The sequence below is a fragment of the Artemia franciscana genome, chromosome 9 (assembly GCF_032884065.1).
Source record: "Artemia franciscana chromosome 9, ASM3288406v1, whole genome shotgun sequence".
Classification (NCBI taxonomy): Eukaryota; Metazoa; Arthropoda; class Branchiopoda; order Anostraca; family Artemiidae; genus Artemia; species Artemia franciscana.
In genome coordinates, this window is record NC_088871.1 from 3,864,347 (window position 1) to 3,878,781 (window position 14,435).

The window sequence follows — 14,435 nt, forward strand, 5'->3', positions numbered from 1 at the left end:
CAAAATCAGCTGAGAGTAACACTATTACCCATAATCTTTCAGACACTAGAAAGGAACCCTGTCACTGAGCCATGATGGTATGTTCAGAGAAAATTACCTCTGCCAAAGTTGCTCTTCATCAAACTAAAGCTCCACAAAATAAATTTCTGACAACTTTTTTTGTACAATTCTTGTGTTCATTAAAAAAAAAAAAGATAAAGATCCTCCAGAGCCATTGCTGGCGCAGAGGGCGTCGAATCGACGTTTCAGTTGCTGGGTGTTTTTTTACAGAAACAAGTAGCAAGCTTGTCGCCCAACCTTGCTGCGGCGGGGATCGAACCCTGGGCCCAAAGGTTAGATTATATTCTTCAAGGAAGGGATGGAGGCATTAGATTTCTGTTGCTTTGGACCAAACCTTAAAGATTGCTTATTGATGTATTTTGGCCAGATGGGGTCGCATTCGAACATAACTTGGATTGGTTAACAAGAAAAAGTATAGGCAAATTGATGTTCAGATTGGAAATTTAACTAGAAAATACTGATAATCATTTTGAAAATTTTGGATATATGACGCACAATCAGACCTGTATATTCTAGACACATTCTTGTGCCCAAAACGACAGGAATAAGTTGATTCTTTAATGAGTTAAGAACTGATAGGTTTTGGGAAACAAATTAAAATGATTTGCAAAAAACGAATCGTATTGGTCGTTGTCAGGAAAGACTAATGAAAGCTGTCTTAAAATTGTGTTTAGATTATCTGATGCAAAATGTCACCAAGAATTGCAATTTATACTCAACCTGTTATGTTCAAAAGAGTTCTTCAGGAAAGCTTTAAAACATGTACAGAAATGTTCAAAAGCTATTAGGCAAGATATTTATATTTAAAAAAATCAATCATAACAAACCAAGGTGAGTTATTTTGTGTTTCAGAGTAAAAACCAATAATATGAAAAAAAGAGGTTTAAAAAGTATGGTTTAGAGGTTCAATATATTTGCCAAACCGAGCATGATTAACACTGAATAACCTGAAAGAACCTCAACACAACTATTCCATTTTATTTCAAATCTTTTTTCTTTTCTATAGTGACCTTATCCATTGATTTTTTAATTAAAATAGAATAGTTGCGTTGAGGTTCTTTCAGGCTATTCACTGTTAATCACGCTTGGATTTGCAAATATATTGGAAAATCATCCAATATATTTGCTAGTGGTAAATATTTGGAAAGTTGTCCAATATATTGGTCCAATATATTACCCAACATGCAAATTTATAGCCCAAATTATACAAATCTAATGCATCATCATCGTCACTTGTCTTTGAGGCTACGAAACCGGTTTTCTGATATCTAATCTAAGCGTAATCCTTGAGCGTGTATCAAAAAGTTTTCAGTGCGAGGGTTTAGTATCGCACTGTTTTGGAAAACAGAGGCACAACATAGATTCCCTACGCTCAAGCGTTTCTAACCTTGTTTTTTCCAGATGCAGAGAGTATGGAACTTGTACCTTCTTTGAAATCATTTGCAGGATCTTTTTATGGATTGATTCAGCTTCGTTCAACTTTTCCTGGGAAATGCCAGGTTGCCAAACTAGACAAACATATTCAAGTAGGTGACAGACAAAGGAGGTGTAAATTAATCAAAAATGAAAAGGGGGCGCAAAATTTATTCAGGAGCTTGAGGAGGGTGATAGATGCGTTAGTTTTTTAATGATATTTTTAACAGGGCGTCCCACTTTAAATCAGAAGAAACCAGGACGCCAAGTAATTTGTAGGAGGACACAGAAATGTCAGGTAATTAAGGAAAAGGGGCAGGGTTTTAAGGAAACTTATTGCTACTATCATGGATTTAGAATTGTTCACTCTCACGTCTATGTCCAAAGCATCATGTGAAAGTTTATTGAGGATCCCCATAAGGCTGCGCGTTAACTTTCTATAGCAGGTTTTAATGACCATTAGGTCATTGATTAATTTCTGTCTGTCAGGGAATACCTTAGCTAGGCTATTAATCACAACCGAAAGAAAAGGAAAGGACTTAGGAGAGCACCTTGGGATACTCCATTGTGGACGGAAAGGTGATTGGAATAAAGATATAGATATTTGAATACTTGCGATCTATTTGATAAGAATCCAATTTAGTGACAAGTTTCTCAACTTTTTAGAGATCAATGAAAACTGAATTCAGACAGGTTTAAGGATTTTTCTAATGAAGTCAACATTATAAACAAGATAATGGAAAACTGAAGTGAATCTGAGGTTCCCCAATTACCCAAGATCAATAAGACTTTTTTATACCATTTGGCCGAGAATTTTCTCATATGGTTCCTGAATAGAGGGTGGGGAAAATATGATGCACGCCTTCAAAATCAGACTTTCTCTCTTTTTGTTTTAAGAGGGTTATAAAACCCACTTAACATGTTTGTGGAAATTGTCCATTCTTGGAATTTTTGAAAACTACTATTACTAACAACTCACTGCAGCACCAAGCCTCCTGAGGCCAAAAAAGGTGTAGCCCTAGATGGTTGGCCAAAAAGGACAATCTGTCATCCTTCATCTGCAGAATGTGCCCTAGCCATCTCAACCTTTCTATCATTATAGCCTTAGAAAGCAGGATTGAACCACTCTTTCCGCACAGCCTAGTGTTTGAAATGCAGTCAGCTAGACAGGTACCCAGAACGATCTATAGGCAATTTCTCTGGAAAACATCTAGCAAATCTTCATCCACTTTTTGGAGTGCCCACGCTTCAGAGCATGGTCATCACTGTCCACTGTCATCACTGTAGCTTCCAATATTCTGATCTTGGTTTGCAGACTTATCTTCCTATTCTTCCAAACCTTTTTTAACTGTAAAAAAAAACATCCTGAGAATTGGCTATTCTGCTTTTAACATTTTCACTGCTCCCACCATCTTTACTAATAATACTACCAAGGTAAGTGAAGCTGTCCACCTGATCAATCTTATTGTTACCCAACGTCACCTTTTCATCTTCACTTTTTCCTAACCTTAGTGACTTAGTCTTATTAGTTTTCCAATTCTTTTAAATTTCTATACAGGGGTTTTGGACAAGGCGGTTCTAATAGTGTACTTCTTGTTTTGACCTGATTGTTTTATAAGGAGTTATGGGTTGGTTATTTTAGTTTTCACTATGGGGCATGCTAACCTCTTACTAGGTTGCAAGCTGCTGCAGCAACCCTTGCATAAACTTCGAAGGGCGCTCGTTGGATTGATAATCAGAAGTTCTACTACCCTTTTTAAGATTCAAAGTGATTGGAGGGCAGATACCCCCCACACCTCATATTTTTCTAAAATGCATCCAATAGAAATTTTGATATGGCCATTTTTTATTGTAGAAACTTCGAAAAAGGCTCATTTGATTTGGAATTGAAAGGACTAGTGCCCTTTTTAATAGTCAAAAGTGATTGGAGGGCAACAAGCCCCCCCCACTTCTTGCCCAAACACATCTAATCAAAATTTTGAGATAGCTATTTTGTTCAGCATAGCTAAAAGGTCCAGAAATTAAGTCTTTGAGGATGACTATCCCCCACAGCCCCCAGGGCAAGGTTTTAAGTTATGCTCTGGGGTGTATAAGGTCTTTATAGAACAGGCAGTCATATAAAATTTGGAGGGGGCTCATTGGATTGGTAATCAGAAGTTCTAGTGCCCTTTAAAGTTATTGGAGGGCTGATACCCTCCCCATACCTTGTATATTCCCGAAATGCATCTGATTGAGATTTTGAGATGGCCATTTATTGTCATAGAAACTTCAAATAAGGCTGATTCGATTGGAAATCGAAAGGGCTAGTACCTGTTTTAATAGTTAAAAGTTATTGGAGGGCAACAAGCACCCCAACCCTACGCCTATCAATTTCTAAAACATATCTAATCAAAATTTTGAAATAGTCATTTTGTTCAGCATTGTTGAAAGGTAGGGAAATTATGTCTGAGGATGACAACCCCTCCCACAGCCCTCTGTGCAAGGGTTGTAGCACCCTCTAGAGGGGGCTCATTGGATATGAAATCAGATGTTTTAATGCCCTTTTTAAAAGTCAAAGTGTTTAGGGGTAGACACCCCCACATCATGTTTTCCACAAATGCATCCAATAGTAATCTTGAGATAGCCATTTGTTCAAAAATAGCCCGAAGATCATATAATAAGTCCTTTAGGGTTGACAGAATACCCCAGAGTCTGGGGGTAAGGGTTGTAAGTTATGCACTATAAGGTGTTTATGGAAGGGATGGTTGTGTGAACTTTAGAAGAGGCTCATTTGATTGGAAATGAATAATTCTAGTTTGCTTTTAAGAATCAAACATGATGGATAGCAACTAGTCTACCCTTCCTGACATCCTGTATCCCAAAACCCATTCAACTGAAATTGTGAGATAGACATTTTGTTACCAATAGCCCAAAAGTCACATAACAATGTCTTTAGGGTGGACACAATGACAAGAGCCCATGGGCAAGGGTTGTAAGTTAGGCTACAGAGCATAAAATGTTTCTGTGGAGTGGGTGGTTGTATAAACTTTGGATTAGATGGAGCTCATTTGATTTGAGGTAGGAAGTTTTAGTATCCTTTTTAAGAGTCAAAAGTGAATGGAGGTCAATCAGTCAAAAGTGAATGGAGGTCAATCAGCCATCCCCCAAGCCTATCATTCCCATAAACATATCCAATCGAAATTGTAAGAGAGCTATTTTGTTCAGCATTGTTGAAAAGCCCAGTAATTTTATCTTTGGGGATGTCAACCTCCTCACAGTCCTCAGGACCAGGGCTGTAAGTTAAGCAATTCGTTCATTGTTTACACATAGTATACGTTATTTAGGAAGGTATACATGTTTGAATTTCACTTTCCAAGAAGACAAAGGACATCAGGTGAGCCTTAGGAATGTTCAGGGTAGTGTTGAACTAAATCAAAACGTGTTATGTGTATATGGATAGTCAGAAGGTCATACTGCAGGAATACTAATGTGGAAAATTCAGAAAATGACAGGGGAGATGATCAAAAAGGCAATATTTGCAATGCTACCAATACTATTACAACTATCACCTACTACTACAACCAAACTACTCCATTTATAGTATTGAGGGAAAATTTGAACTAAATCAGAAGACACTGTGCATGCACATTGTCAAAAAGAACTGATTTGGGTATTAAGTTGGAACTTTCAGATAATTTTTAAAGTGGAAGATCATGTCACCAAAAGACAATATATGAATTATAATACTGCTGCTAATACTATTGTTACTGCTACATTTACTGCTACTACTTCTATTGCAACTACTTGTAAGGCTAAGAGTATTGAGATGAAAATTTCAAGAAGTGTATGAACATACAGGTTATCAAAAGGACACATCAACAATGTCATAGCAATGGCTGACTGTATCAATTTGAAACTTCCAGAACTTGATGAGAGGCATGTTCTACTGACAAAAGGGCACTAGGTTAATACTACTGCTGCTAGTAGTCCTGCTGCTATTCAATACCATTACTAGTAATATCGATACTACTACTGTGACTTCTATTACAACTATGCCTAAGAGTATGAAGGTGAAACTTTCAAGGAATTTTGAGGGGGGAATGTGACCTGAATCACAATATGCCATCTGCATGCAGGATGTGAAAAGGGTGCAACAGCAATATCTTAGCAACAGTTTAGTGTGCGAAGTTGAAACTAACAGGCAGAGGCGCCATTTTGGGGGGGGGGGGGGTCAGGGGGGGGGGGGCAAATGCCCACCCCAGATTTTCCAGGAGGGCCCAGGCTTCCACCACAAAGAGCCCTTTGCTGGCCATAATAATCCATTATGTCCAACATAATCCATTCTGTCCAATTGATTTGAAATTACTGCATGCCTATTAACCAAAGAGCGTAATTACTTGATGACCCTTGAGGTAATTACGCTATCTGCTATTAATTATTGTAAACTTTGAAAGTAGGTAAGATACATAATAAAATTCTCGAGTTCTGTCAAATGCCCATTTCCTAGATGATTACGTGACACAAAGTGAGTCGGTGGGGGGGGGGGGGGGGGGCAAGATGGAGTAATAAATCATAATGGCATAGAGAAAGTCAATTTCTTCAAGAAGGCCCAATAATGATTCTTAGAAACCTGAAGAGAGCCAAAACAGAAATTTAGTGGGAAAAATAAGCACAAGTCCTAAATACGTGATTGACATAACCGTAACGGATACGCTCTCTTTGGGGGAGTTTGGAGGGGGGGGGCTTAATTTGAAAAAATTAGAAAGATGTATTTAGTGGGAATGTATTTAGTGGGAAACTAAACGGTAAAATTCTAGTCCATTGACTTCTTGCTATCTTGAAAATTTGTTGGGCTAGAGAATCAAAACTTTCAAGGATGTGTCTACAGGCTAAAGTATATCCCAGGAAGTTATTTTGAGATCCCTAACTATACCCCTTCCCCCCTCCTCTATATAACACAGTTTTTTGTGCATTACAGCTTATATTTTGGTCAAATTTGATCCTATATTACTGTTAAAAGTGTAAATCCTTGCTTACCTTAGAAAAATTCAACTTTTCACTGTTTTTTAAGCTACTATATTCCATAATTAGTTCACCGGCATTGAAAAACAATTATTACCTTTTATGGTATAGTTCAAAATGGAATGTAGGCATTTAAATCCCCTGTTTGAAACTCTTATCTTTAAATGGCTTTTCACAGGGGTAATACAGATAAGACTTTGAACTTTTAAGGGGCTTCTCACTCAAAATTATGATTTGTTGCTACAATTGGGTAAGGTTTATGTTATATGTGTGTCAATAACATTTATTTTGTAAATCATAATGGCATAAAGAAAGTCAATTTCTTCAAGAAGGCCCGATAATGATTCTTAGAAACCTGAAGAGAGGCAAAACAGAAATTTAGTGGGAAAAATAAGCACAAGTCCTAAATAAGTGATTGACATAACCATAACGGATATGCTCTCTTTAAGGGAGTTGGGGGGGGGTTAATTTGAAAAAATTAGAATGATGTATTTGTAACTTACAAATGAGTGATCAGATCTTAGTGAAGTTTGATATTTAGAAGGATCTTGTGCTTCAGAGCTCTTATTTTAAATCCCAACCAGATCCAGTGACATTAAGGGGAGTTGGATGGGGAAACTAGAAATCTTGGAAGATGTGAAAATTGAGGTATCTTTATCTTGCAAATGAGTGGTCAGATATTAATGAAACTTGATGTATAGAAAGATATTATGTCTGAGATGCTTATACATAAATTACTCTGTATATGAAAGGGGTTTTTCCTCCTCAATGCCCTGCTTTTTATGCTAAAGTTTGACACTTTCTGTTAACTTTACTTTTTAAAACAGTAAAAAACTTTAGCCTAAAGAGTAGGGTGTTGAGGAGGAAAAGGCCCTTTCATATATGGAGTAATTTCTGTTCATTTTAAGTTTTAATGTTGCTCCTTACTTTCAGTTAAAAACACTTGTTTTTTTAACGAGATAGCACAAAGAAGCTAAACTAGAATTTCACCTTAACATGTTTCCTCCTCAATAGCCCATAATCTATATATTTACCCAATTCTAGACTTGTACAAAATTCGTATCTATAAAATAACACATAAGCCTATATCTTCTAGGCAGCAATTGTCAAGATATATACCTTCAACAATCTTTTCTGAATGATATTTCATGTTCTTTTCAGGAACTTTACCAGAGCTTTTCACACTTGTAAAGTTTCTTGTAGCAATAATCACATAATTTGGAATTAGCCTAGACATGTTTTAAAGACTAGGCTTCGGCAATCACAAACAATAATTTCAAAAATTTTGCCCACAAAGACATACGCATCATCTACGTTCCACTATAAATAAAATTTACCGGGACAGACATCTATATATACATTACAGCAAATAGTCATGGAAAAATGTTAAAAGAAATCATCTGAATCAAATTTGAATGTCACGGGGTCGCACAGCGGGCTTGAACCCAGCTTGATATTCAAGGACACAGAGATCGAACCTGGATGCAGCAACATACTGAAGGGCTGATGAAAGGGCCTTAGTAGTCAAGAAGCATTGTTAATCTAATACAATATTTATTTATTCATCCAGTAGCTTGTATTCTGAAAGCTTGTAAGGATAATAGTCAGAGCGCCAGATTCTACAAGAATATGATTTTTAAATTGAAAAAAAACACTATTTTTTTCTCTATTTAATGCAGTTTCAAAATAAGTGCTGTATAATTCAACAAATATCTCAAAGAAAAGCTAAAAACTCGAAATTTCTTCAAAGTGACAAATTTTTTTTTCGTATTCGAAAAGAAAGTGCATTCAATTCTAATCAGCAGGAGACTTTTATTCTATTAATAGTATACAACTACATCCTGATATTGAAAGGTCAATCTGTAATGTGATTAAATAAAAAAAGACAAGTTTTTTCAACTGAAAGTAAGGAGCAGCATCAAAACTTAAAACGAACAGAAATTATTACGTATGCGAGGAGGGTCGCCCCCTTGTCAATACCTCACTGTCTCCGCTCAAGTTAAAATTTTTTCCTAATTCTTTAAGAATGACTCTTGAATCACAAAGGCCATTTAATTAGCATAAATAGCTTTTTTAAAAGCACTAAAAAAACTTTAGCCTTAAGAGCGAGATATTGACGCAGAGAAGACTCCCCCATATACGTACTAATTTTTGTCGTTTCAAATTTTAATGTTGCTCCTTATTTTCAGTTGAAAAACCTGTTTTTAATTTTATTTTTGACCGTTTTTAAAATAATGCTGGGAAATCCGGATTCCCCTCCATTATAAATTTCCTTTCCCCATGGAAAGATCCTCCCACGTACCCACCACCAGAAAAATCCTCCTGAAAGCTTCTGTATGCTTCCCAATAACCAATGCTATATGTAAACAGCCCTTCCCCCGGGGACTGTGGGGAGTTAAGTCATCTTCAAAGACATAGTTATTAGGTTTTTCGATTATGCTAAACAAAAGGGCCATCGGGAAAATGGCCTTGGGGAAAACAACGAGCATAGGTTGAAGGGCTAGCTGCCCTCCAATATTTTTGATCACTTAAGAAGGGCACTAGAACTTCTGATTTCCGATCAAACGAGCCCTCTCCCGAACTTCTACGATCACTGGTTTGATATAATGACCCATGAGAAAAAAACGCATCCGTGATCTTTCTTCTGGAAAAAAAGCAAAATTTTACATTTTTGAACATGAGAGCTTAAAACCTCTTCTCTAGGGTTCTCTGGTTGCTGAATCTAATAGTGATTTTCGTTAAGATCATTTGATGTTTTGGGGGTACCTTTTGTCATCTTCAAAAAATGGGCAAATTTTCTCAAGCTCGCAACTTTTGATGGGTGCCATTAAATTTGATGAATTTTATACATTTTGAATAAGCATCAAAATTCGATTCGTTTGATGTATCTATTGTTATTGCGATTCTGTTTTTAGAGTTTCGGTTAGTGTTGAGTCACACCGCTCCATACTTACTTTACTTAGTTTGTTACCACGTACTGTTTGATAACCATTCAAAAAAGTGATTGTCTATGTTGTCAAAGCCAGGGAAGTGTAAGTTTCCTGTATAGTTTTCGGCTATGGCAATTCCAATGGTGTACTTTTTTTCAATTCCGCGTCTTTTTTTTAGGTTTTAGGCTATTTTTCAAAATTCCCATAAGTTTGTTTTCTAAATGTCATTTTACTGCTAAGACTAATCGAGACAATAATTGCCATTCCTGAGTCAACTACAAATTCGAAATTCTTTCTCACGAGCCATTTTTTTTTTATACGGTTTTTTTAGTTTTTGTTTACTTTGGGCCGCGATTTGTCCTTTACTAGTTTGCAGCTACCACTGCAGCCATGATGATCCAAATCATGAAGAAGACAGAGGATTGCTGACCATTTGAAGATATTGTTTTTTAAGTCAGAGTGAAAGGGCTATTTAGTAGTCCATATACCCTCATACAAATTCTGGAACAGGAATTGTTTGTTTCGACATCGAGGCCTATAGACTGTTGTAGAATACAGTCTGTTCATACAAGAGTTTCACGTTTTGATTTTGCAGCCATTTTTTCAAGTAGATAATTTAAATTACTCAGACGTAAAGGTGTGAAGCAGCTCAGTTAAATAATTGTCTCTGTTATGGCGTATTATCCTGTTTGTTTTTTTCATTTTTTCAAATCCGTCTCCAATCGAAACCTTTAAGCAGTAGATAACACTTAGGTGTCTTTCTTATAAAAGTTGAGTTAATTTAACTTCTTGGTGATTCCGATAAATCAGAAAAGTCATGTGAGGGAAAGAGTTTACTAACTTTGTGGACAACTTTGTTAATATTATTAACGCCACAGGAGCCCTGCAAAGTCACATGAACCAATTATAAGGAGCTGCGCACAAAATCATGGCAGTGGACTTACACTTTATTAAACAAGAAACGATATACACAAATCTTATACAAAGAAGACAGGGAGGCAACTCCTTTTGTCTCCTTTAACAATAGAGAGAAAAAAGAAGAAGGAATTACACCTCAATAACTCAACCGGAGTACAAAGAGATAGATAGATAGAGAGAGAGAGAGAAGAAGTGAAAAAAAGAGGGAAGTTTTCAGAAAGCTGAATGTAAGGCACACCGCTATTCGAATATTGGCTCATATATCTGATTAAAGGCAACATTTCTTGGTCTACTATAAAACATGATCTTACCCTACTATGATGAATCAACCCCCAAAAAACTACAAAAAAAAATCAAAAAATCAAAATTTGTAAAAATAAGTACTACAGGGTATTATACCCTGTAGGTATAATAGATAGAGAGAGAGTGGTTCCCACTCTTATAAGCGGCTTGATAGTGAGAATGGGTTTGATTTTGTTAATTGTATTACAATTGTGAAATTCCAAGGACAAATTGCCAAGACTGAGTCCTTTAATTTTGCAGTTAGAAAATAAAGATAAATTATATTAAGCATAGTAATACTTAATAATTTACTTTACTTGTGGTACTATAGCTTGACAATCCCATGCTTTAGTTTTGTTTTGGAGTAAAGCTGGTGAGGGTAAAAACATCCGTAGATCTAAGGACATTCGTGATGAAACCTTGTGTCGGGAAAGAATTATTTTGTAGCCTTTTATTTGGAGGGGTTATGGGTCCATGTTTCCCTGCAACTATGTAGATTAATAATTCTAGCAGGATTCCAGTTCAAACAAGATGCAATATACCAACTTCTGGTAAAAAGCTTCAATAGAAGTGGTGATGGGGGGGGGGGCTGACACACTTCGTTCCTCCAATAATACATGTACTAAATCCCTGTCAAACAATTCCAGTTCAAATAAGGTATTTCATGCCTACCAGTGCACTGAAAAGTTGGTAGTTAGTGGTGGGGAGATGGGAGGGACGTGTGGCTGTCAAATGGGATGGGAAACAGTAGCCCACTTAGCTTTTCTAATCATGCAGATTAAAAGCCCCTGCATAATTCCGCTTCAATGAAAATACAACATGCCTAGTTCTCTGCTAAAAATTTGGTGGTAAAAAAGATGGGATGTCTTGGAAGCGTCACTGGCCCTTTTTGCTTCTCCAACCATAAATATCAGATATAATCGTGAGATTCCGGTTCAAAGGTGTAACAATCCTGCGTTTCTATCGAAAATTTGACAAAGGAAGGGGGGAGGGTAAAGAGGTTATTAACCCATTTGGGTCACCCAATCATGGAGATTGGAAGTTTTTGAAAGACTTGGGATTAAATAAAGCATAATATGCCTACCTTTCTACCTTGAAATTGGTGGTAGAAGGAGGGAGGCTGCTAGATGGACTACGGGGCCCAAGCTGTGGCTTCAATAAGACAAATTCAAATTTTCGTGTGATTTCACTTCAAACAAAGAGTAAAATGACTTTGAACCAGGATCTGTGTATTGGTAGGGATGGGGGCGGTTGATGTGACTATGAACCCACCTCAATTCTACTACTACTACTAACAACTCTGCAGCATCGGGTCACCTGAGACCAACACAGCTACGCACTCCTCCTCCATCCCCAACCTATTCAACGCCTCCCTTTTGCATCCTCCCAGGAAGTCCCTCTTTCCCTTAAATCTTTCCTTACGACATCCTCCCAAACCCAACCGGGGACGACCTGCTTTTCGTTTGGCCCTTGATGGGTTGGCCGAAAAGGACGAATGACAAAAATCACACAAACTCTTATTTATCACTGTGGCAGCTCTTATCTGTCAAAGCACATTTCGTGTTTATGGAGGAGGATATTTCCTCCCTGTGGGCAACAGTGAGCATATTTTAAAAAAGCCGTGATCTATTTTCATCTTTTCTATGCACTAAAAAGTCAAAAGTAAACCAGCTAGCATCGACGAATATCGACAATAGAATTATTAATTAAGAATATTCTGGAAAACAAAAATTTAAATCACAAGTAATCACAAAACAAAAAGGAATTTCAAGCATAAAATCCTTGAACTGCTTATGTAGCTGGCAAGCCAAATTCATCAACCGGGATACCATCCTGCAGAAGAAAAGCAACAGATTAGACAAATAAAGTTTCACACAGACAGATAAATAACCACAAAATAGAAGACCTTTTTTGCTTGTTTTATTAACTTTTTCTGTCTGTTTGTGTTACATTAAATCTGTAATTTCTCACCCTGAGTAAAAGTTTGGCATAAAGATACCTGTATATAAAAGGATATAGGAGTTCAAAGATATAGTATCCCTTTGAAATTGATTCGAAGGACCCATGTCCCCTATTAATAATTCTCTAGTACCCCTCACCCACCTAAGGATCTGAACTACGTGTAATTATGAGCCCAATTCCACCAAACTTAAAAAAATGTAAAGTTTAAGGTTTAACACATAAAACAAGACCCAAATTGGTCTTTTTATCTCTTTTTTGCGCTACATTTACAAACCGCCATTCAAGGAAATATTTAACATAACTTAATCAAATTAATAAAAGAGATTGACACTTGAAACGTCTCAGATTTTAAAAAATATGGTGAAATGCGTAACTTAACTCTATGGGGTAACGCTGTCAAAATGTGGCTTGTCGAAAACCTTATTTTGCAACAATCAGTCTCAAATCAAAATTTTACATTGCCCAATTATACAAAAGACTCAATTTCGTTTAGTTCGTTTCGAGAATATATTAGAAACTATCTATACAGTAGATATAAAAGTTGTTTATTATTATTTTTTTGTTTGTTTAGTTTTTCTTCTTAATATTCTTTGAGTAATGTATGTGTACTTTTCGGCGTGATAACTTTGTTAAGTGATTTATCTTTCATATTCCCATATTGGCCGTTTATAGCCTCTGGCATGTTGACAGTATGGGCAAATGTGTATGTATTATTTTTAATTTGTTATTAAATCAAGTCGAATCAAAAAATCAAATCATGTGAAATATTTCAACACGCCATCTATCTATTTATACACCATTGGTCAAAAGATGTCTCTGTTAGGGCCTCGAGTTCTTGGTCTGGCAGCGGCCCTTATGAAAAAGTTTAGGCACGTTGCCGGATTTGTGCGTTTTTTAGAAATAAAAGGATGTGGGTTAAGTGTTCCAAACTAAGAACAACTTATTATTCTTACGATCAAGTTTCACTTTATTCTTTTTTCCTTTGGCCTTTATGTTTTACCATAGATCATCTGATGCATAAAATAAGAAATATTCAAAGAAAGGCTCTATGAATTATTATCTATGAATATGACGGTAATGGACCTTCAAGGTCCAAATCGGCGGTGCTGATCTTCGTTTCGTGGCCCTTCGGTCAGGAAGTGCAATGTGGGTTGGGGGCCAGCCATCCTGTGATTTCACACAACCTTCCTGCTTACTTTCCGAAGATTTCTCCAGGTACCCATTTAGAACTGGATCGACTCTGGCACCTCTGAGCAGAGTCCCGCGACAAACCCCCGTCCCAAAATAAATAACCGACTACGCCAGGAATCGAACCCGTACCCCTCGGACAAGGAAACCTAACCCAGCACGCCAGCCACTTGCCAAGGACTTAGGGATGAATCAAACTTTCACCGTCATATCCTCCTCCTAATCAACAGAAGTTGCAAACTAAAAATTAAACTAGAATAGCAAGAAAGAGAACAAAATTTAACTTCGGAAACAGAACAGTATTCCGAACTGTACAGTATTTTGTTCGTCTTTTTAACAAATAATTCTATTGTTTGATTATCCTCATCAATAGCCCTGACCACATAGAATGAGCGCAACTTCATCCCAAGATCAAAACTGACGAAAAAATTGATGTAAACGCTAAACAGTAATAGCTGCTGTAGAGAAACCCATAGAGGAGACTGAACTGAACTTACCTTGTTTGTTTCAAGTTTGGCAGCTGGTTCTTTGTCTGGAGCTACAGGGGCTTTCAATGCATCATCAAGATAAGATGCGTCTTCGTCTAACGCAATTTCATCGCCTAAAAATCAAATTAAACTTGAGGGGCATGGTGGATTTAAAATAATAAGATAATGAGAGAGATATATAACAAGCTTAAAA

General features: G+C 36.8%; 2 protein-coding genes across 2 annotated transcripts in view; both read right to left on the minus strand.

Annotated features, from left to right (window-relative positions):
- The window catches only part of LOC136030906 (large ribosomal subunit protein mL51-like), a 9,170-nt gene extending 1,391 nt beyond the window's left edge, over nt 1–7,779 (minus strand). The window contains exon 1 of the mRNA XM_065710004.1: nt 7,594–7,779. Within this exon, the coding sequence (XP_065566076.1) occupies nt 7,594–7,711 (118 nt within the window). The 5' untranslated portion in view covers nt 7,712–7,779. The remainder of the gene's footprint in view (nt 1–7,593) is intronic.
- A 4,510-nt stretch (nt 7,780–12,289) lies between these two features.
- LOC136030907 (charged multivesicular body protein 5-like) overlaps nt 12,290–14,435 on the minus strand; it is an 87,873-nt gene continuing 85,727 nt past the window's right edge. Inside the window, exons 5-6 of the mRNA XM_065710005.1 lie at nt 14,252–14,355; nt 12,290–12,437 (exon numbers count right to left, since the gene is read on the minus strand). Coding sequence (XP_065566077.1) covers nt 12,396–12,437; nt 14,252–14,355 — 146 coding nt within the window. The 3' untranslated portion in view covers nt 12,290–12,395. The remainder of the gene's footprint in view (nt 12,438–14,251; nt 14,356–14,435) is intronic.